At 46.8% G+C, this 23,078-nt stretch overlaps 1 protein-coding gene across 1 annotated transcript; it reads left to right on the top strand.

Annotated features, from left to right (window-relative positions):
* Nucleotides 1-166: 166 nt before the first annotated feature.
* ERCC4 (ERCC excision repair 4, endonuclease catalytic subunit) lies at nt 167-22,570 on the top strand. Its single transcript, XM_081965907.1, has 11 exons — nt 167-419; nt 2,308-2,488; nt 4,735-4,930; nt 6,226-6,433; nt 9,189-9,369; nt 11,675-11,803; nt 12,630-12,740; nt 14,219-14,804; nt 15,817-15,909; nt 18,606-18,718; nt 20,815-22,570. Exons 1-11 carry the CDS (start codon nt 240-242, stop codon nt 21,546-21,548), a joined length of 2,712 nt encoding a protein of 903 aa, XP_081822033.1. The 5' UTR covers nt 167-239; the 3' UTR covers nt 21,549-22,570.
* Nucleotides 22,571-23,078: the final 508 nt, after the last annotated feature.

Genomic DNA, 23,078 nt, shown 5'->3' with positions numbered 1-23,078 from the left:
GCTAGATGGCAGCAGCGCTGCGTGTATTTCTAATGGACGAGAGCCGCTCCAGGCCTGATTCCTTTACAGGAGCCTTGCTCTCCCACTCTTTCTCTCACCCCCGCCCCGCCCCGCATCGATAGAGGAGCTTCCGGCTTCAAAGGAGCGCCACAGGAAGACTCCGTGCGTCGCTCTACCTCGCCCCCTCTGTGGTTCTCCCGGCGCATGCGCAGAGAGGCTGCCGGTGACAGCCGGTAGCCATGGCGGCCGGGCCGCCTCTGGAGCACGAAACGCAGATCTTCCTGGACCTTTTCCACCAGGACGGGCTGGTCATTTGCGCCCGCGGGCTGGGCGTCGACCGCCTGTTCCTGCGCTTCCTCCGCCTCTACTGCGAGCCCACCCGCCTGGTCCTGGTGCTGAACACCAGTCCCGCGGAGGAGGTAGGCAGGGCGACCCTCAGCCCGTCCCCACGAGACGCTCGACCCGGGTTAGCGCACAGAGGACGCGGCCTGGCCTTGTAGAAGCCTAGCGGGGCTTCTGTTCAATGGTAGCCCTATTTGGGCGGGAAGGCTAAGCCTGTGTTTTGGGAGTATCCAATACTCCCACTCTTTATTTTCCCCACAACAATAACCCTGTGAGGTAGGCTGGGCTGAGAGGGGGGGGGGGACTGGCCCAAAGCCACCCAGTTGGTTTTCATGACTAAGGCGGGACTAGAACTCATCATCTCCTGGTCATTGGCCCAAAGCCACCCAGCTGGGTTTCATGGCTCAGGTGGGACTAGAACTCACAGTCTCCTGGTGCTTGGCCTAAAATCACCCAGCTGCATTTCATGGCTAAGGTGGGACTAGAACTCACCTTCTCCTGGTGATTGGCCCAAAATCACCCAGTTGCATTTCATGGCTAAGGTGGGACTAGAACTCACAGTCTCCTGGTGATTGGCCTAAAATCACCCAGCTGCATTTCATGGCTAAGGTGGGACTAGAACTCACAGTCTCCTGGTGATTGGCCCAAAGTCACCCAGTTGGCTTTCATGGCTCAGGTGGGAGTAGAACTCACGTCTCCTTGTCTCTGGCAATGTCATCTTCTCTGGATACTGATCCAGTTTTTGAAGGACTTTCCTCAAGTTTGGTATAGCAGAAAACTCTCATGTCTTATGACACTCAAGCCTCGTGACATCATTTGCGTGAAGGTGTTCTGCCAGAACCACTCATGAGAGTGGTTTATCTATTTATATCCTGTCTTTATTATTATTTATAAATAACTATCTGATAACCCAGTGTGGCCCGGTGTTTATTTATAGGGCGAAAATATCGGGACCAAAAGTAATTTCTAATGTTGGATTTACCCCTTTTCCAGAGGGAGCCCCCTTGTGGAGTATTGTGAAGCCATTACCATGGCAACTCCACTGCGCTGTACAGTAAAAGCCATTTTACAGCAGTACGGTAGAAGCCATTTTAAGGCACAATAGGCTGTATCTTAATAGAACACGCACCCTGAGGGGCGTTAGGGGGTGTCTTACCCCCACAGTATTTGTTTCCAGAGAGTAAGTCATCTGTGTACCAAGTTTGGTTGAAATTACTCAAGGCATTCCAGAGTTATGCACACCAATTTTTATATACTGTATATAGATATAAATAGATATAGATAGATTCAAATTGATAAACATATCTAATATTTTCTCCTCTTATTTCCCCACAACAAGCCTATGCAGTGGGTTGGGCTGAGAGACTTTCTAGAAATTGAGGAATATTAACTGACCGTCCGTCCGTCCGTCCACCCATCCTGGACATAGTTCTAGGAACATATAAGAAAAGCAATACCATTGAAAGAGTGCACTTTACTTTTAAGCAGGCATTCATAAATCATGTTACAAATCTGAGTTTTTTCTTTAAGGCATCCTTAGATTTCAATGCTATAAAATACGTATTTGTCAAGTAATGGAGCCCACTGAATTAAACTGAGTAATATGCGTAGGATAACTACTATCGGTAGGCATTTGAATATTGTTAGTTGACAGGAGGTATAAAATGTTACTGGCCTTGTCCAGGAAACTCGTTTGCTGAAAACCAATTCTGACGTAGCCAAAATCCCCCACTTATGCTTAATAGTTGACAATGAATTTGGGGAGCCTATATTTTGAAGAAATAAAAATATCAATTTTAAAACAATTGCTCTAATAAGGAATTAGCCTAAGGAATACAAATCCTATATTCGGCATTGCTTTCCCAGAATCATTTTTCCTTTATCAGGTATATTTTAATGACCAATGAAAGTCAGTAAACTGTTGCTTATCGTCCTCTTTACTCTGAATCATTTTTCCTTTGTCAGGAATATTTTATTGACCAGTTAAAGACGGATAATGTTGCTTATCTTCCTCGGCGAGTTACAAATGAAATTGCCAGCAGCAGCCGCTACGAAGTTTACACCCAGGGAGGAGTTATTTTTGCCACTAGCCGAATCCTGGTGGTGGATTTTCTGACCGACAGGATTCCTGCAGACCTTATCACTGGTAAGAACTTTAAAAGTGGGTGTCATTCCCGCCTCTCGGCATGCCATACATAGTTTTGAGTCTAGACTGAAAAATTCAGGACTATTGTTCTTCTCAAAACAGTAGGCGTGAGCTTAAATGGACTCCAGAGGATGGTAGAGGACAGGAAGGCCTGGAGGAACGTTGGCCATGGGGTTGTGAAGAGTCAGACACGACTTTGCAACTAACAACAACAAATTGTTCCTCTCAGTTCACATGTAGTAAGCACATATTATATATATATATATATATAATAATAAAAGCCAAGTACCATTCACTCATCACGAAATCTCCAGAACCGTAAAGCCTACAAACTTGAAACTTGGCACGTATGTTCCTCTTGGCATCTAGGTGCTTCTTAAGAAAGGATTTTTCAAAATGACCATCAGATCATTAGTATTTCTTATATTATTATTAACACGCTCTGATGCTAAGGAGTTCTACTCTCCCTCCCCACCTGAAAAGAACTCTGTTCCAACTGCCAGTTGCCTCACATTCCGTTACCTCAGTTCAAACTGGTAGACATTCCTCTCCTTCACTCAGGAGCTGTCTGGGGCTCCTTAGAGTACTAAACATTGATACCTCACCAAAATGTCTACGCCTTCCACCTATGGAACTTCTTCCGGACTCAAGGCGGTGGGAGCGATATTCCCTCATGTGTTTCAGTCGCCGACCACCACCGAGCCAATGGATTGTGAACCAAATTCCTTCTGCGTAGCCCAATCACATAGTTTTCCCGCGAAGCACGGGTATCCAGCTATTTCAAATAATGCTCTTTGTTTTATAGGGTCGTTCCCACTAGAGGTCAGTATGGGAGAAGCTCTATTTAAAAACGCAGCTTGTAAGCTACAGATTAGTCACGGAGACATTGCTTGGCACATTCTTGTCTCCTCTGACAAACCTGTGTGGCTTAGTTAGAGATATTACCGGAATTAGGTCATGAGGTTTGCAGGATAATCTTGAACTAGTCACTTTCGGTCTCTCTCTCTCTCTCTCTCTCTAAGCCAGGGTTTTCCCAACCTCTGCGGCTTGAAGATTTGCGGATTGCAAATCCCAGAATTTCCCAGCCACGTTTAACATTTACCACGTTGCCTGGGGAATTCTGGGAGTTGAAGTCCACCTGTCTTTAAGTAACCGAGGTTGGGAAAGACTGCTATAAAGCCAACGGCTAAAAACTGGAGATGCGGGGAACGGTATAAGACCACTGACCCGTTTAAGGGAAAGGTTGGAGTAAAAATGCCACAGAATAGTAACAGCGTTTGTGGCTGATCTGTAGCGTTAGGACAAAGTGGCTGAGTTCAGTCCTGGAAATCTCTATGATCCTTTGATTTTAGATCTGTCTTTTATGGAGGGAGATCCCCGACTATTTAAAGGTGCATTCTGAAACGAAAATGGGGCCACCAACCGTTGCTTTTAAGTGCAGCTTGTGGCTTTCTGGAGATTCTGGTGGATCACAGTGGTTGCTCCTTAATCCTATGACCTTTTATTTGAGAGTGAACCGTGCTGTATTCCATGGGTCATATTTCTGTGTAAAGGTAAAGGTGCCCCTCGCACATATGTGCTAGTCGTTCCCGACTCTAGGGGGTGGTGCTCATCTCTGTTTCAAAGTCCAAGAGCCAGCGCTGTCCGAAGACGTCTCCGTGGTCACGTGGCCGGCATGACTCAATGCCGAAGGCGCACGGAACGCTGTTCCCTTCCCACCAAAGGTGGTCCCTGTTTTTCTACTTGCATTTTTTACATGCTTTCGAACTGCTAGGTTGGCAGAAGCTGGGACAAGTCCCGGGAGCTCCCTCCGTTATGCGGCGCTAGGGATTCGAACTGCCAAACTGCGTCTTAGCCACTGAGCCAGCACGTCCCTCATCTAAAGAATAAAGAATCTCTTTAAATATAATTTCTGAGTAGATGCATCCTGTAAAGCTTTGAAGTATTTCATTTGAACAATTCTTCTAAGATCAGGGAGTACTTCCGGTTCTTGTTTGAATTCCTTGAGCCGATTTTAAAGCAGGACACCGTTGTCCTGAAAAAAGAATTGAAAGCATCCAATCTTGTCTCTCTGCTGAAGTTGCCAGAGGATAGTTAAAATGTCTCCTGCTGTTTCATCGGCAAAACCTTTCAAATTCTTGACCTGCCTTGAAAAAAAAAACTTCCCGTCCTCTTCGTGTGTTTTGATCTGGACTCCTCACCACCCAAGCCCTTCTGCTTCCAATTTATTCTTGTTATTCCTCCAGGAATTCTGGTGTACAAAGCCCACAGAATCATTGAGTCTTGCCAAGAAGCTTTCATCCTGCGGCTTTACCGCCAGAAGAACAAGCAAGGTTTCGTCAAAGCCTTCACCGATAACGCACTGGCCTTTAACACCGGCTTTTGTCACGTGGAAAGAGTCATGCGCAACCTCTTCGTGAGGAAGCTGTATCTCTGGCCAAGGTAAGGGGGGGGGGTTTAAGGATGGGAAAGATCGAGGGAGATTCTCAGTCATCCCAGGTCATGGTTGTCCCAAAGGTCCTTTTCCCAAAGGCAACTGGAATTCCTGGGTTTTTTTTTCCTCTGAAAACATTTTGTTTCTCATCCAGTTCTGACCCAGCTCCCCAAATACGACAAACATTCTGAAGTTAAATCAATGATTCCTTTATTAGGCGTGCCGGCAGCCCCGGCAAAAGGTTTTTCTCTCACCGCAAGCTAACAAGTCCATCTGGTAGAGAGATGAATAGTTGTCTGCCACATCTATTCATCTCCGCCCACTTCCTTTTATCCCCAAAGCTAGGGTGGGGCTTCGCTAGCAGCGGTGGCCCTTCCTTCCCAAGGACCAGCCCATAGATTTCCACTGCTCTCCTCTCCTATGCCTTCTGTGCATCCGCGCACCAGGCATTGGATCCAGCTGTTCCTCCTCTTTCTCATCAGCCACCTCCAGACCTGGGGGCTGTTGACTCTCTGCCTCAGGGCTGACGGATAGCCCAGGCTCTGCCTCTCTCTCTCTCTCTCTGCCAGCTCCATTCCCTCTTCCCCCTCGGAGCTCTCAGGCTGCCCTGACTCCCACGCCTCCTTCTCCTGTGATTCGGCGCCTGGAGGGGCCAGCGGCCAATAGGCCAAAACAAAGCCTCTTGGATGAGGAGCGAAATGTTTTCAAAGAAAAAAAAAACCAATTGCCTTTTGCAATTAATGTCAGGGTTCAAAGTAGCATCCAAAATTAAATCAGACTCCAAGGCAAAGTATTGCTCAAAGTTCCAATTTATTAAGAGAGCCGTGTTGGCGCATCTGAAAGCTTCCCAGTTTTCCCCACCCAGTTGAAAGTTCGTGATCTTGCCCCCACACCCACAAGTCCCATCCCATGATCCAATCTCCCACTGCCATGCTGGCAGCTTCCACCCATCCAGTTCCGGTCAAGTGCAGTAGTGCAAAGACAAAGGATGTCCTTGGATTTCTAGAAAGGATTTTGTTATGGCTACATAGCATCTAACTCCGTACAATCCCCCCCCCCCTCCCATTTTCCCACAATAGAAAATGCATAGCAGAATAATAGAAAGTGTGGCAGGGCAAAGATCCAAAAAAAAAGATGGCTGCAGGCGTCACAGCCTCTTTTGGATTGAAAAGATCCTTCCAACCTGAGAACTTAGATAAACTATCCATAGCTAGGAACCAGGATATGTGTGTGTGTGTGTGTGTGTGTGTGTTTGATTTGTGCGGTTCCTTGCTGACATCGTCCTGTCTTTCTCTTCCCCAAGGTTTCACGCGGTGGTGCACTCTTTTTTAGAGCGACACAAACCCGAAGTGGTGGAAATCCACATCACGATGACTCCAGCCATGCGCGCCATCCAGAGCTCCATCCTGGACATCCTGAACGCGTGTCTGAAGGAACTGAAGCAGTGCAACCCTGCTCTGGAAGTGGAGGATCTGTCCTTAGAAAACGCCATTGGCACGGCGTTCGAAAAGGTACCTCTTCTTTGGCGAGCCCTTCTCATCGGCTTGCATTGATGCATGTTGGCATCTTAAGTCCTGAGAGTAGTAACGTGTCTTTCTTCGAATCAAAATGCACTATTTTCAAACATGGGCATTGTAAAGTTGGACTCGTGTTCCCTCTGATTCAGTGATATTTCTTGTTGTAGCCCGCCAGAGCTGGCAGCAGATTCGGACAGTGAGGAGGTTGGGGAGGAAGATGGGCCAGTCCTGGAGTCTGGGGAAGGCTCTGATGAGGGCTCTGTGTCGGGGGCAGAGAGGGGGCCAGAGCCCTATGCCAGTTATCAGCTGCCTTCAGAGTCAGACATCAGTGAGGCAGAGGAACAGCTGGAGCCTGTTCCCAGTGTGCGCATGCACAGAGTTGCCAGATGAAGGGAACAGCTAAAGAACAGGGGTCGACTTGGGAGTAAGGCCACATGTGGACGATGAATGGCCCCTCCCAGAGGAAATAAAAGAGGAGCGAAAGGGGAGTGGAGTTTGCAGGAGAAAACTAGTTCGCTTAATTGGTTCGTGACTCTCCGAGACTCCTTGCCAAGTTCTGCAGATATCGGCCTGGCAGCTCTCCAAGCCAGAGAAGGTCTGTGACTATAAATCCTCCTTTGAAAGACTTTGTTGGATGTGAATGAGCAGAATTCACAGTAAATTAATAAAAGAGTTTTTGTTGGGACAAGGAGTTTGCTTCGTGCTCTTGGGAAGCCTAGTGTTTGGATAGCCATTTGTGTGAAACGGTATAGGGTTTCCTGCCTGGGCAGGGGGTTGGACTAGAAGACCTCCAAGGTCCCTTCCAACTCTGTTATTCTATTCTATTCTATTCCTTGCTGATTACTAAAGCTGCATTTGCAGGACTTCCTTGCGGTTGAGCCTTGTCAGGAGGAGATGGTCATTCAGTAATAAGGAGATAACGGTCTGTGGAGCTGAAATGAAGATGAAAGAGCCTTCACCTTCTCAACCTTAGCTCTGGCATTTGAAGGATATTCTGGGTCAGAATCCCAGCTCAGAGGAGGAAATGCTTGGCTAAGTTATAAGGAGGAAAAAGTAGCGAAGTGTCTATTGATCATTGCCCATCTGAAGAAGCGATGCATCTTAACGTTCATTAACGGCAGTTTCCCTTCCCTTCATTTAGCAAAAGCCTCTTCTTCATCTTGTGTCTTTTTGGAAAGAATTCCGCTGTGGTTTTTTTTTTTTTTTTAATTTTATGGTTTGTGAAATGTCATGAGCTTCAGCAGCACCTAGTCAAAACTCTCCCAGTTCAACTTTTCTCCTTTCTTTCCCAGCTGTGTTTAGTTTAGGGAGCAGAGTCTGTCTTTAAAAAAAAAAGCAAAAGAGAAACGGATGGGTTGACATCTGTTAATACTTGAACTGTTTTTACATAAAAGAATGTTTTATTAGGTCTCCAAGTCTCTGGCTTGCTTATCGTAAGCTCGTTAACAATGAAATGAATGTTCTTTTATTGGGCGGTTGTGTGCCAGGATCATAATATCATTGGAATCATGTGTGTGTGTGTGTGTGTGTGTGTGTGTGTAGACACGGTGGCTAAGACGCTGAGTTGCTGATCAGAAAGGTTGGCAGTTCGGCAGTTCAAATCCCTTGCGGCGCTAGCTAACAGAGTGAGCTCCCGTGACTTGTCCCAGCTTCTGCCAACCTAGCAGTTCAAAAGCGTGTAAAAAATGCAAGTAGAAAAATAGGAACCACCTTTGGTGGGAAGGTAACAGCGTTCCATGTGCCTTCAGTGTTGAGTCATGCCGGCCACATGACCACGGAGACGTCTTTGGACAGCGCTGGTTCTTTGGCTTTGAAACGGAGATGAGCACCGCCCCCTAGAGTCGGGAACGACTAGCACATATGTGCAAGGGGAACCTTTACCTCTATCTATCTATCTATCTATCTATCTATCTATCTATCTATCTATCTATCTAATCTATCTAATCTATCTAATCTACCTATCTAATCTATCTATCTATCTATCTATCTATCTATCTATCTATCTATCTATCTATCTATCTATCTAATCTATCTAATCTATCTATCTATCTATCTATCTAATCTATCTATCTATCTATCTATCTATCTATCTATCTATATTTCTATCTATCTAACTTTCTATCTATCTATCTATCTATCATCTATCTATCTATCATCTAATCTATCTAATCTATCTAATCTATCTAATCTATCTAATCTATCTGTTTTATCTATATCTATCTATCTATCTATCTATCTATCTATCTATCTATCTAATCTAATCTAATCTAATCTAATCAATCTAATCTATCTATCTAATCTCTCTCTCTTTCTCTCTCTCTCTCTCTCTCTCTAATCTATCTCTCTAATCTATCTATATTGGGCTAAACAGCTTTAATCCAAGGTCCCTAAAAGTCGAACAAAAAATTTCAATAGAATCAGGTATGGCTGTGAATGGGCAACACTGAAAAATGGAAAGAAATCTATGACTTGATTCTTTTTAAAGGTTTGCAGCCTCTAAATACGCCAGCAGTTCGATCCTGACCGGCTCAAGGTTGACTCAGCCTAACATTCTCCCAAGATCGGTAAAATGAGGACCCAGATTGTTGGGGGACAAGAGGCTGACTCTGTCAACTGCTTCGAGAGGGCTGTAAAAGCCCCGTGAAACGATATATAAGTCTAAGGGCTCTTGCTAAACCTGTTAAAGAGATCAGCTGTTTTGGACCACCACATCATGCATTAACCCTGATTCCCAATGCTGTCATTTCAGACAATACGTCACTATTTGGATCCTCTTTGGCACCAGCTTGGATCCAAGACCAAATCTCTGGTCCAAGATTTGAAGATCCTCCGCACGTTGCTTCAGTACTTGACTCAGTACGACTGCGTCACTTTCCTTCATCTTTTAGAGTCCCTCAAAGTGTCGGAAAAAGCTTTCGGACAGAATTCAGGTAGGAATTAAGTTCGCTCCGTGATCAAAAGTTTTAATTAGAAGCAAAACCGCAAACACATGCGCCCCAATGTTCCCGAATGTTCCCATTCCCTCCAGAAGGCTGGAAGACACGAAATATATTCAGCCTCCCACTTAACGGCTGTTGCTTGAAAACATTCGCATCAGATGCCTTAGTCATTATATAAGGGGCTCTTGGCCGCTGGGAAGGGAAGAAGAGAAACGTAAAGATCTGGAAAGCTGGGCTATTTCGAGACATTTTATCACACGTGGAAATGATTGGCGTTTCTGATGCCATCTGTTGGGGCAGGTTCAAGCCAAAAGCGACATGAAGTGGTGAATCTTTTTCTGGCATTGTAGGAAGGAGAGCATGGCACAAATGTCTACCTCAAACAAATACATTGGGGTAAAAAAAAGAAAAAAAGAATTGGCTTATCCTCTGAGTTTTTTTTTTCCTTTTTTAAAAAAATCCCTCATTTTGTTGACATATCAATTTTGTGACCGTGCTGCATGTGATAGGATTCGGGGTGCGTTTTCTCCAGTGTTGTTAGAGGGCAGCCAGTGGTTTGTTGAGAGGGATCCATTCGGCAGAAGCCATTGGTTGCCCTCTGACGCCACTGGATGACAGATTTTGCTGCTTTAGCAGAGTAAAGGAAGATACTCAGAGATGATTGACACCCTGGTCAGTGTCTCTTCGCACTTCTACCATCGGGCAGAAGACATCAAAGTATAGCCAGCCGGACAAATAGGTTTAAAAATAGTTTCTGTCCTTGGGCTGTCAGACTCTTAAACACAACCACAATCACTCCACGCACACATATGGCTAGTTTTTCTCTTTCTTTCCTTCTTTCTTTCTTTCTTTCTTTCTTTCTTTCTTTCTTTCTTTCTTTCTCTCTCTCTCTCTCTCTCTCTCTCTCTCTCTCTTTCTTTCTTTCTTTCCTTATTTCCTTCCTTCTTCCTTTCCTTTCTTCCTTCCTTTCTTTCCTTTCTTCCTCCCTCCCTCCCTCCCTCCCTTTCCTTTTCTTCTTTCTCCCTTCCTTCCTTTCCTTTCTTTCTTTCCTTCTTTCCTTCTTTCTTCCTTTCCTTCCTTCCTTCCTTTCCTTGCTTCCTCCCTCCCTTCCTTTTCTTCCTTCCTTTCCTTCCTCCCTCCCTCCCTCCCTCCCTCCCTCCCTCCCTCCCTCCCTCCCTCCCTCCTCTTCTTTCTTTCTTTCTTTCTTTCTTTCTTTCTTTCTTTCTTTCCCCCCTAATTACTTGCATGGGGATTATTCTTTATACTATTTATGTTATTTGTATTTTTTGTCATGGATTGCACCAGTGGGGCTAAAACCAATTTTGTTGTATACATAAGGTACAATGACAATAAAGGCTATACTATAAAGCCAGAACATAATAAAGTTACTGGTTTTATTGCCTGCCTGTGATAGGAACATTTATTAATGTACTAAGTGTTAATAAACACGAATAGGCACACACTTTGTTAATGTGTTAAACAGAAGCAAACTAGAAGTAAAGGAGAAATTTCCTGACAGTTAGAACAATGAATCAGTGGAACAGAAGTTGCCTCCAGAAGTTGTGAATGCCCCAACACTGGAAGTCTTTAAGAAGATGTTGGATAGCCGTTTGTCTGAAACGGTATAGGGTTTCCTGCCTAGGCAGGGGGTTCGACTAGAAGACCTCCTAGGTCCCTTCCAACTCTTGTCTATTCTGTTATTCTATTAATTACATGCTTTTCACGTCAATTGGTTGGCTTTATGAAATCCTGGCTCCAAAGCAAAACTTGACGTCAATATGAATAGGATTAGATCCTTTCATCCTTTTTGACAATTGGCTCCCATTTGCAGCAAGATTGAATGATCACAATTTGCGATGTTTTTTTCCCTGAAAACTGGTGTTCGGCTACTGGCTTTTTGACCAAAAGGGCCCCACAGCAAACAATGGGTTTACTTAATGACTGCGGGTTCGCTTAGCGGCCATGGTGATTTGCTTCACGACCGCCACTTTGTACAATCCACTCGGTCCTACGAAGACCTCCATTTACAACCGTCACAACTTAACAATCGTAACCGATAGGCTGCATTGCGCTCGTAAGTTGAGGATTATCTCTAATGCAGGGGTGTCCAAACTTGGCAACTTTAAGACTTGTGGACTTCAACTCCCAGAATTCCCCAGCCAGCTCTAATGGATCCAAACCCCTGCCCTTGCTAAAGAACAAAGTGAGTTTTCCTCCTTTGAACGCCACTGGCCAAGTTTATATTTAATCTTTATCTCTCTTTGTCATCTTATCTTTCTTCGCACTCCTCTCCTAGGCTGGCTTTTTCTGGATTCCAGCACATCGATGTTTCTGAACGCTCGGAGCAGAGTTTACCGCCTGCCAGAAGATAACGCGAGTAAGAAAAGAAAAGGCTTGGAGAAAACGGATGTCAAAGAAGCAAAAGGTACCGTTTTTTTCGGAGTATAAGATGCACCGGAGTATAGGATGCACCAAGATTTTGAAGAGGCAAATTAAACAAAAAAGGTTTTGCACTCTGTAGACCTCCTCAAAAAAAGGGCACAAATAGCCTTTAGGAGGTTTGTAGAGTGGGGGGGGGGGGGCAAGCAAAAAATGGCCCGTTTTTCACAAAATCGGGCCTGTTTTTTGTGAAAAAATTGTATGCATAGCTTTTAGGAGGCTTATAGAGTGCTCCTGCGGGCTGGGGGGAGGGGAAATTGAGCAAAAAATGGCCTGTTATTTGCTCATTTCTACCCTCCCCAGCCCCCAGGAGCACTCTGGAAGCCTCCATAAGGGTATGCACGGCCATTTTGGTGAAGGGGGCGGGGTTTCAGGAGGCAAAAAATGATGTATTCAGTGTATAAGACGCACCCAGATTTTCAGCCTTGTTTTTGAGAGAAAAAGGTGCGTCTTATACTCCGAAAAATACAGTAAAAATAAGCTGAAGAGCCAGCGCTGTCCAAAGACATTCACTGTGGTCATGTGGCCGGCATGACCCAACACCGAAGGCGCACGGAACGCTGTTCCCTTCCCACCAAAGGTGGCTCCTATTTTTTCTACTTGCATATTTACGTGCTTTTGAACTTCTAGGTTGGCAGAAGCTGGGACAAATAACGGGAACTCACTCCATTACACGGCGCTAGGGATTTGAACCACCTATTCGCCGAACCACTGTAAGGTGGTCCCTGAGCCACCTTACAATCAGCCAATTAAAAAGCAAAAGCCTTGATGCTGCAAATAGATAAACCTTCATGATTTGTGTCCCCTTTCAGAACAGAAGCGGGAACTGGTCCTGGAAAACAGCCCGAAGTGGGAAGCTCTGGGAGAAGTGCTAAAGGAGATTGAGAAGGAGAACGCCGACAGCGAAGCCCTGGGTGGGCCAGGTGAGGCTGCTCATCCAGAGAAGGAGGGACAGGGTGAGACAGGCAGAAACATCATTGGAGCATCTGCCCTCTACACGCACAAGGGGAGAGGCCTCTTTGGAAATTGGAAGTTTGCCTCCAGCAAATAGAGGCTCAACATAAAGGTCTTTTGGTATGGGGAGAAAAGTGTGAGGTTGTAAAATAATCTGGGAGTCCCATGAAATCAGCTCTAAAGCCATCTGGCCGAGGCTTCCACTCCTAAGGTCCAGCCTCAAGTTAAAGAAAGGCACCAACTCCTGAGGCAGCCTGGACCCTTAGCATTGTCGAGATAGGAAATGGGTTTGAATTCGTAAATAAATCAAATAGTTTTGGAGCTGTGTAAAGGGGGGAGATTTTTCAGGGAGAGAGGAAAGAAGGGAAGAAGGGGAAGGGAAGAAGGAAAGAAGGGGGAAGGAAGGAAGAGGAGGGAAGTAGAAAGGAACAGGAGAAAGGGAAGGAAGGAAGGGGGAAGGAAAGAAGAGGAGGGAAGAAGAAAGGAACAGGAGAAAGGGAAGGAAGGAAGGGGGAGGAAGAAGGAACAGGAGAAAGGGAAGGAAGGAAGGGGGAAAGAAGGAAGAGGAGGGAAGAAGAAAGGAACAGGAGAAAGGGAAGGAAGAGGGGAAAAAGAAGGAAGGGGGAAAGAAGAAGAAACAGGAGGGAAGGAAGGAAGGGGAGGGAAGAAGGAATGGGGGAAGGAAGGAACGAGAGAGAAGGAAGGAAGGGGAAAGGAAGGAAGGGGAGGGAAGAAGGAAGGAACAGGAGAAAGGGAAGGAAGGGAGTAGGGAGGGACGGAAGAAAGGGAAGGAAGGAAGGAAGGAAGGAAGGAAGGAAGGAAGGAAGGAAGGAAGGAAGGAAGGAAGGAAGGATGGATCACCCTTCATTCCATCCTGAAACCTCTTCAGTTGAACTTCAGATTTAAAACTTTGATTCCAGACTGTCGGAGTCCCCAAACAGCAGCACTTTTAGTAGAGCGATGATGACAGCTGTCCTATTTTGTCAAGACTCCATACTTACTTTTTCTGTTAAAAATACAGATAGTCCTTGACTTACAACCATTCCTTCGGTGGCCACTCAAAGTTACAATACTGAAAAAAAAAGGGACTTGCGACTGGTCCTTGCACTTAGGACCGTTGCATCCTCCTCCGAGTCACGTGATCAAAATTTTGGGGGTGTGTCCACCAGCATGTGTCATGGCGACGGGATCACCATTTGTGACCTCCCCCAGCCGTCTTCCAACCGCCAAGGAGGGGAAGCTGGACTCGCTTAATGACTGCGTGGTTCACGTATCAACCACGGTGTTTCGCTTCATCGTCATAAAAAATCAGGCACCGCCCTCTTCTGCCGGCATAGTAACAGAAATTCTGGGCCCAGCTCCGGTTGTAACTCGAGGACTACCTGTAGGAGGTGAAAGGTTGACTTGATTTCAAGCCGTAAAGCGTGGAAACTCTCTTTGGCTGCAGGGCGAGTGCTGGTTTGTGCCAGCGATGACCGCACCTGCGCTCAGCTCAAGGAATATATCATCCTCGGGCCCGAAGCCTATTTAACCAGGCTCTACAACAAAACCTTTGGGCCGGGCAAGGGAGCGAGCCCGGCTGGCCCGACGAACAGACGAGGGGCCAAGGACAGCCGTGAGAAGAACAACCGAGAGCCGCCAGCCAAAAAAGCCAAAACGGAATCCTCCAAGCCCAAAAGGAGGAAGAAAAAGGCAGAGTTAACCCTGACGCAAATGTTGAACCCAGAGGATCCAGAGAGCCTCAAGGTAGAAGAAGACGGAGAAGATCCCGAGCGCCTCAACAGCAGCCAGGAGAGCAACGGGGCGAGTTCAGAAGACCTCCAGTTAAAACTCTCCTCCTCCGATGCCTATTACGGCATCCTGAAGGAACCGCTGACAGTCATCCACCCTTTAAACGGCTGCGGGGATCCGTACGCCCTCACGTCCGTCTTGCACGAGGTGGAGCCCCGGTACGTCGTCTTGTACGATGCGGAGCTGACTTTCGTTCGTCAGCTGGAAGTTTACAAGGCGAGCCGAGCGGGAAAGCCGTTGAGGTAACGTTGTGTCTTGGAAGGGGCAGCAATGGCCAAGGGAGTTTTTGCACCCCAGGCTAATTAGGAGAAGAAATAAAAATGTTGAGCTTCTCCTCTGAGCTTGCTCGTCCCAAAGGGGCTTTTTTTTTTCTTTCCAGGAGGCAACTGGACTTTCTTGTTTTTTCTTTTGAAGACGTTTCGCTTCTCACCCAAGAAGCTTCTTCAGCTCTTGACAGACTAGTGGGGAAGGGAAGGATTTATATTCCTTGCAGACAGAGCTGGTCATTTGCATCCTTTTAGAGCAGTGTTTCTCAATCTTGGCGATTTGAAGTCCTGTGGATTTCAACTCCCAGAATTCCCCAGCCAGCTGGTTGGGGAATTCTGGGTGTTGAAGTCCACAGGACTTCAAATCGCCAAGGTTGAGAAACACTGTTTTAGAGGGTCGTTGAAGCACTTGGAGTTTTACCTGTGTCCTCAGGGTCACCTCAGTTAGTGCTCCTGGTTCCTGTCGTCTGCATTTTTTCCTCTGGAAATCCATTCCTACTTCCACACCATTCCAAGGAGGTTCATCCCAAATTGTGTAGCTCAAAGTCTGTAGAGATTTTCAATCCTCCAGGTCAGGGTTGTCCCCAAGGTGCTTTTTTCAAGAGGGAACTGGACTTTCTGGTTTTTCTTTTGAAGACGTTTCGCTCCTCATCCAAGAAGCTTCCTCAGCTCTGACTAGATGGTGGGGAATGGAAGGATTTATGCTCCTTGCAGACAGCTGGTCCTTTGCATCCTTTTTAGAGAGTCGTTGAGGCCACTTGGAGGTTTACCTGTGCCCTCGGGGTCACCTGAGTTAGTGCTGTAGAGATTCTCAGTCATCCAGCTCACGATTTTGCTGCCTGGCCTGGATGACTGAGACGTTGGTGAAATTCAATTGTTTTTACTGCCAGTTGTGTGGGCGTGGTGGCTTGATGGGCGTGGCAGTGCGTTTGCCATCCAGCCGGCGTCTTTTGGATTTTCAAAAAAGTTTTCCTGTCTTGCCTTTCAGGGTTTACTTCCTGATCTACGGAGGGTCGACGGAAGAACAGCGCTACCTGACCACGCTAAGGAAAGAGAAGGAAGCTTTTGAAAAACTCATCAGGTAAAAAGCCTCCGGTTTTGGCTTTAAAAAACACTAACTGATCATCCGGAGTTGCGCGGGTATTTATTTATAAGGGGAAAATGTCCAGACCAAATGTAATTTCTAATGTTGGATTTCCCCCCTTACCAGAGGGAGCCCCCTTGTGGAGGACTGTGAAGCCGTTACTATGGTAACTCCACCGCACTGTACAGTAGAAGCCATTTTATGGCAGTAAAGTAGAAGCCATTTTAAGGCACAACAGGCTGCATCTTAACAGAATACACACCCCGAGGGGTTTTAGGGGTGTCTTACCCCCCACAGTATTTTTCTCCAGAGAGTAAGTCATCTGTGTACCAAGTTTGGTTGAAATTGCTTTAGGCGTTCCAGAGTTATGCTGGAATACACACACACACAGAGACATACACACAAACAGGCACACACACAGACACACACAGACAGACAGATACACACACACACACAAACAAACACAGACCGGCACACAGACAGACAGACAGACACAGAGACACTTTTCTATATAGAGAAGATTAATACTTTCTATTGTATCAGCAACAATTGGCTGTGGGGTGCTTTGAGCCATGCCGAATGGTGGCGTGGCTTCCGTACATCACGAGTCCCTTGAGATGGCGCCACTCCAGAGTACAACAGGAGAGAATCTGCCCCGAAGATTCAACCAGACACAGGAAGTCCTCGACTTGCAGCACTTCATTTAGTGACCGTTCCAAGTGACAACGGCACTGAAAAAAAGGGATTTAATTTTAGGACTGTGTTTCAAAATTACGACCTTTGCAGCAACCCCACAACCAGGGGATCAACATTCAGAGGCTTGGCAAGCTGGTCCGTATTTATGAGAGGGGAGGCTAAGATGTTGAGCTTTTCGATCAGAAAGGTCGGCAGTTTCGCAGTTCGAATCCCTAGCACCGCATAACGGAGTGAGCTCCCGTTACTTGTCCCAGCTTCTGCCAACCTAACAGTTCAAAAGCAGGTAAAAATGCAAATAGAAAAATAGGAACCACCTTTGGTGGGAAGGGAACAGCGTTCTGTGCGCCTTCGGTGTTGAGTCATGCCAGCCACATGACCACGGAGACGTCTTCGGACAGCGCTGGCTCTTCGGCTTTGAAACGGATATGAGCCCCCCTAGAGTCAGGAACGACTAGCATATATGTGCGAGGGGAACTTTTACTTTTACCTATAAACACAATCTCTGTGAGAACTCCCCAAAAATATTTCTACTGACTGCTGGAGCTTTCTGTTGCTATGCAGCCGGTGCCCTCCTTTTCCCTTTCCATGTTTCCAAGGTAGCAAACTTATGTAAAATGATGGAGAGGATGAATTATATAACAAGGGAGAGGAAGTAGGCAGAGGGAGTCTTGGTGCATTCTCTCCCATCCCTTCATTGGCAGCAGCCGTAGGAGGCAGGCAGGCGTTCGTATTTTCTCCTTGGTGATGAAGGGGTGTGTGGTTTCTCTCTCTTGGGGGCATGTCGGGTGGAGAGAAGAGAAAGGCATCCAAAGGGATTTGAGCCTTTCCAGTTTTAATCCAGTGCTCTGTAATGCAAGAAGAGAACGAGTCATTGGATAAGAGATGGGCGGCAAATAAATTTGATGGAGGGACGGCTAAATGAATGGATGGATGGATGGATGGATGGATGGATGGATGGATGGATGGATAGATAGAGGGATGGATAGATGGATGGATAGTGGGATGGATAGAGATGGAGGGAGGGAGGGAGGGATAGGTAGAGGGATGGATAGATAAGAGGAATGGATGGATGGATGGATAGAAGGATGGATGGATGGATAGAGGGATGGATAGAGAGGGAGGGAGGGAGGGAGGGATGGATAGGTAGAGGGATGGATAGATAAGAGGAATGGATGGATGGATGGATAGAAGGATGGATGGATGGATAGATAGAGGGATGGATAGAAAGAGGATGGATAGATATAGGAGATGGATAGATAGAGGGATGATAGGTAGGTAGGTAGATAGAAGATAGGATGGATAAAAGAATGGAAGGCTTGGAGAGAGCGAGAGGAGGGAGGGAGGGAGAGAAAAGGAGGAAGGGGGGGGAGAGGAGAGAGTGCTTCTCCATTAACTTCCCTTGTCAGAAGGACGTAAAAGGGGATGGTATGACTCGGGGACATTGGAACGGTCATAAATACGAGCCACTTGCCAAGCATCTGAATTTTGACCACGTGATCCTGAGGGAATGCTGCAATGGTTATAAGTAGGAACAAAAAGCCATGTCCCTTTTTTCAGGGCTGTGCTTTGAACAGTCACTAAATGAATGGTTGTAATTAAAGGACTACCTATATTTCATTGCCCCAATTTCTGCGCTGCAGCAGAGAAATTAGTAAATTAAAACTATTTCCGTTAATCCTCGTGTATTTCCCAGCTGGTGGTGAATTACAAGCCGGACTTTCCCCAGTCAGATTCAGTATAATAGATAATAATGCCATCTATCTTCACCAGGGAGAGCCCTTGGTGCCCATGGGAGGAATTTCACTTATTTATGCATTAAAACATTCCTATAGCTGCCTATCTTATCACTAAGTCAAGAATTAAAACATGTTGATGGCCCTGGAGTGGAGTCTTCCCCCCCCCCCCCCGCCCATCACCACCAATATTCAAGCTGGACAGTTTTAGTGCTCAAAGGTTAATTCATACGGATGCCCCCTTTTCCCTCTTCTTCCTTTCAGAGAGAAGGCCGTCATGGTAATTCCAGAAGAAAGAGAAGGGCGAGATGAAACCAACTTGGATTTAGCAAGAGATTCCACGGCAGCCGCTGCTTCGATTGACACTCGCAAAGCAGGTCCGTTTGGGGCTCTCTGCAACTCTTTTTAAGACCCTGTCTCAGTCTCTGTCCCTTTTGGGGGGCTGGATTCACATTGATTCGGTTGTGGCCCACCAGCGGCCAGTGGAGCTGGCAGGAGATTCGGACAGTGAGGAGGTTGGGGAGGAACCTGGGCCAGTCCTGGAGTCTGGGGAAGGCTCTGATGAGGGCTCTGTGTCGGAGGCAGAGAGGTGGCCAGGGCCGTCTGACAGTTATCAGCTGCCTTCAGAGTCAGACATCAGTGAGGCAGAGGAACAGCTGGAGCCTGTTCCCAGTGAGCGCATGAGCAGAGTTTCCAGGCGAAGGGAACAGCTAAAGAACAAGGGACGATTGGGAGTAAGGACAGAGGTGGACGATGAATGAATGTTATTTCCAGAGGAAATAAAAGAGGAGCGAAAGGGGAGTGGAGTTTGCAGGAGACCATTAGTTTGCTTCATTGGCTCGTGACTCTCCGAGCCTCCTTGCCAAGTTTTGCAGAGATCGGCCTGGCAGCTCTCCAAAGCCAGATAAGGTCTGTGACTGTAAATCCTCCCTTGAAAGACTTTGCTGGATGTGAATGAGCAGAATTCACAGTCAATTAGTAAAAGTGGTTTTTTGTCGGGACAAGGAGTTTGCTTCAGGCTCTCGGGAAGCCTCGCTCAGAACAGATTCATGAAATGGTTGTGTGAACGTTCCACGTTGCTTAAGATAGCTTTGATTTGCACATGGATGGATTAACAATTCCATTTTTTAAGTGTCTAGCTGGCACTCCAAATGAACACAACTTCTGTCAACTAGCAATTCCATCCAATTGTGTCTGGTTTTTTCAGGACAAGTTGTTGCAGTTTTCTTGGCAAGCTCTTTCAAAAGTGGTTTGCCGTTGCCTCCTCCCTAGGGCTGAGAAAAAGTGGATGGCTTAAGCTAGGACTAGAACTCGGGGTCTCCTGGCTTCATGCGATCACCGTTTGCGACCTTCCCAGCTGGCTTCCGACAATGAAATGGGGAAATAGACTTAATTAATGTTCTCATCAGTCACTTCCCAGCTGCATTGATTTGCTTAACAGTCTGCTAAATGTGGTTAAAAAAATGGTCATAAAATCAGGGCGTAACCTTGACAGCAGCCTTGCTTAGCAATGGAAATTCTGGTCATAAGTCAAGGACTACCTACAGTTCGGCTTTTCATCTTTGAAGTATCTTCATCCTTAAGTTGAAATCTTTTCATCTTTAAGCTGGGATGTCTTAGGATGCAAGGCAAATTCACAGCCACCTCCCATTCTGCAACTAGACAATCAACAAAGAGGATTAGGGGACTGGAGGCTAAAACATATGAAGAACCGTTGCAGGAACTGGATATGTCTAGCTTAAGAGAAAGAAGGACTAGGGGAGACATGATAGCAGTCTTCCAATATCTCAGGGGTTGCCACCCAGAAGAGGGAGTCAAGCTATTCTCCAAAGCACCTGAGGGTAGAACAAGAAGCAATGGGTGGAAACTAATCAAGGAGAGAAGCAGCTTAGAACTAAGGAGAAATTTCCTGACAGTTAGAACAATTAATCAGTGGAACAACTTACCTCCAGAAGTTGTGAATGCTCCAACACTGGACGTTTTAAAGAAGATGTTGGATATCCATTTGTCTGAATTGGTGTATGGTTTCCTGCCTAAGCAGGGGGTTGGACTAGAAGACCTCCAAGGTACCTTCCAATTCTATTCTATTCTATTCCACAAAGAAGAGAGAGTCAAGCTATTCTCCAAAGCACCTGAGGGCAGGACAAGAAGCAATGGGTGGAAACTAATCAAGGAGAGAAGCAACTTAGAACCAATAAGAAATTTCCTGACAGTTAGAACAATTAATCAGTGGAACAACTTGCCTCCAGAAGTTGTGAATGCTCCAACACTGGAAGTTTTTAAGATGTTGGATAACCATTTGTCTGAATTGGTGTAGGGTTTCCTGCCTAGGCAGGGGGTTGGACTAGAAGACCTTCAAGGTCCCTTCCAACTCTGCTATTCTATTCTAATCCGTTAGCACTCAGTCTTAGGGCCAAGCTCCCTGTTGATGAATCAGTCTGAAGTGACCTCTGTCTCTCACTGCTTTCCTTAGGCGGCCAACACCAGAAGGTTGTGCAGCACAGCATCGTGGTGGACATGCGCGAGTTCCGCAGCGAGCTTCCCTCCTTGATCCATCGTCGGGGCATCGACATTGAGCCCGTGACATTAGAAGTCGGGGACTACATCCTCACCCCGGACATCTGCGTGGAGCGCAAGAGCACCAGCGACCTCATCGGCTCCCTCAACAACGGCAGGTTGTACACTCAGTGCGTCTCCATGTCCCGCTACTATCAACGGCCCGTCCTGCTCATCGAGTTTGATGCCAGCAAACCGTTTTCTCTCACGCCCCGGGCTTCTCTCTACCAAGAGATCTCCAGCAACGACGTGATCTCCAAGCTCGCCCTCCTGACTCTTCACTTCCCGCGCCTCCGGCTCTTGTGGTGCCCGTCTCCGCACGCCACGGCCGAAGTCTTCGAGGAGCTGAAACAGAACCGGCCTCAGCCGGATGCAACGGCGGCTTTGGCCATCACGGCCGATTCCGAAACCCTCCCCGAACGGGACAAGTACAACCCCGGCCCTCAAGACTTCTTGCTAAAAATGCCCGGCATCAATTCCAAAAACTGCCAGGCCGTCATGAATCGCGTCGAGAGCATCGCAGAATTGATCGCTCTTCCTCAGGACAAGTTGGCCGAAGTTCTGGGCAACGCTGCCAATGCCAAGCAGCTCTACGAGTTCATCCATCTGCCTTTGACGGAGGCCGTTTCTCAAGGCAAAGCAAAGAGGTGATGATGATGTCTCGTCCCGGGTTTCTGAAGGTGAAGCCATGATTCATGGGGATTGTCACATTGGAGTGACCTGGGCGTACAGTTCTCTTTAAGCTGGGCCAGTTTACAGGGGGGACAGAGGTGATTCAACTGTCCAGATGTCCTTTTCTGATCCGCCAAACCAGGGCCCGGCAACCTTAAAACACTCAAAGAGCCACAAAGGTCCTAACCGGAAGCCCCCCGTTCAATTCTGGAGGCGACCGGAAGTCCGCTTCCCCCCCCACCATAGAGTCTCCTCCTAGCATGGCGTCCTTTTTCCTCTGCCGACCGGAAGTCCGATTCCCCCACCATAGAGTCTCCTCCTAGCACAGCGTCCTTTTTCCTCTGCCGACCGGAAGTCCGATTCCCCCACCATAGAGTCTCCTCCTAGCACAGCGTCCTTTTTCCTCTACCTGCCCTAACCGAAAGCCCTATCAACTGTGGAGCCGACCGGCAACAGGGAGCCCCAGCAGAGGGATGAAAGAGCCACGTGCAGCTCCAGAGCTGCAGGTTGCCGACCCCTGCGCCAAACGCTCCCGGATATCACAAAACGTTCCTTCCACCCAAGGTTTTTCTTGGGTGGTGCCAAGCTGTCTACCCCGAGTTTATTGTTAACACGAGGAGTTGCAGTTTCTCCTTGGGCCACGCAGGCTTTTGCGGAAGGCGACTGTGGCTTCTTGAACGATGCCTGGCTCCAGGAAGCATTGGATAAAGGTGCCTACAGGTGTGTGTGTGTCTGTCTGTCTGTCTGTCTCAACCTGCAAGATACGGTGTCTGCCATTTTGCAAATTTTAACACTCCTCTTTTCCAGATGCCACATTGGACATTTTTCTTTGTCCTGATTCCTTTACAAGCTTTAAAAGCAGGAGTGAGTAACAATGGCCATTTTATCACCTGTGGACATCAAGTCCCAGAATTCCTGATCTGTGCAAGTCCCAGAATTCCTGACCTATGGACATCAATTCCCAGAATTCCTGACCTGTAGACATCAATTCCCAGAATTCCTGAGCCAGCCATGCTGGCTCAGGAATTCTGGGAGTTGAAGTCCACAGGTCATAAAGTTCTAAAACAAGCAAATAGTTTTGGGCATAATATCTACACTAAATTCATTCCTACTCTTTTTTTGGGGGGGGTGGGGAGTCAGACTTTTGGATCACGCTTCACCTTTTTCCACTCCCCCCCCCCCACCCTTGCTTGCTTAACTTTGGAAGTTATATAACACATAACTGCCATAGGATTACTGTTTAAAGGAATAGCTGTGTTTGCGCAGTCCGTGTGTGTCTGAAGAGAGGTGGGAGGATGATGTATAAGTAGATTTCAGCTCCTTCTCCTCCTCCTTTTGCCGCTTCATCCAAGTTTTTTTTTTTTTAACATAAACGTTTCGTAAATATTGACTTCAAGGGCTTGAAAGTCTGTCAAAAGCTATTTAGCCATACCTAGGATATCACAAGTGGCCTTTATTAATTAAAACAGCTCTGACAGACTTAGGTTTCATGTTTTGGAATTTTTTAAA

Source organism: Natrix helvetica (genome assembly GCF_964273705.1).
Source record: "Natrix helvetica genome assembly, chromosome: 13".
Classification (NCBI taxonomy): domain Eukaryota; kingdom Metazoa; phylum Chordata; class Lepidosauria; order Squamata; family Natricidae; genus Natrix; species Natrix helvetica.
The sequence above is the reverse complement of the archived record's forward strand: the minus strand, read 5'-3'. Positions and strand labels throughout refer to the sequence as shown.

What these genes read in the sequence shown, in the direction of transcription:
- ERCC4 (XM_081965907.1), top strand. Translation starts at nt 240, where the DNA reads ATGGCGGCCGGGCCGCCTCTGGAGCACGAAACGCAGATCTTCCTGGAC. An exon ending in AAGCTGTATCTCTGGCCAAG is followed by an intron (nt 4,931 to 6,225) that starts GTAAGGGGGGGG and finishes CTCTTCCCCAAG; the next exon opens with GTTTCACGCGGTGGTGCACT. An exon ending in TTGGCACGGCGTTCGAAAAG is followed by an intron (nt 6,434 to 9,188) that starts GTACCTCTTCTT and finishes CTGTCATTTCAG; the next exon opens with ACAATACGTCACTATTTGGA.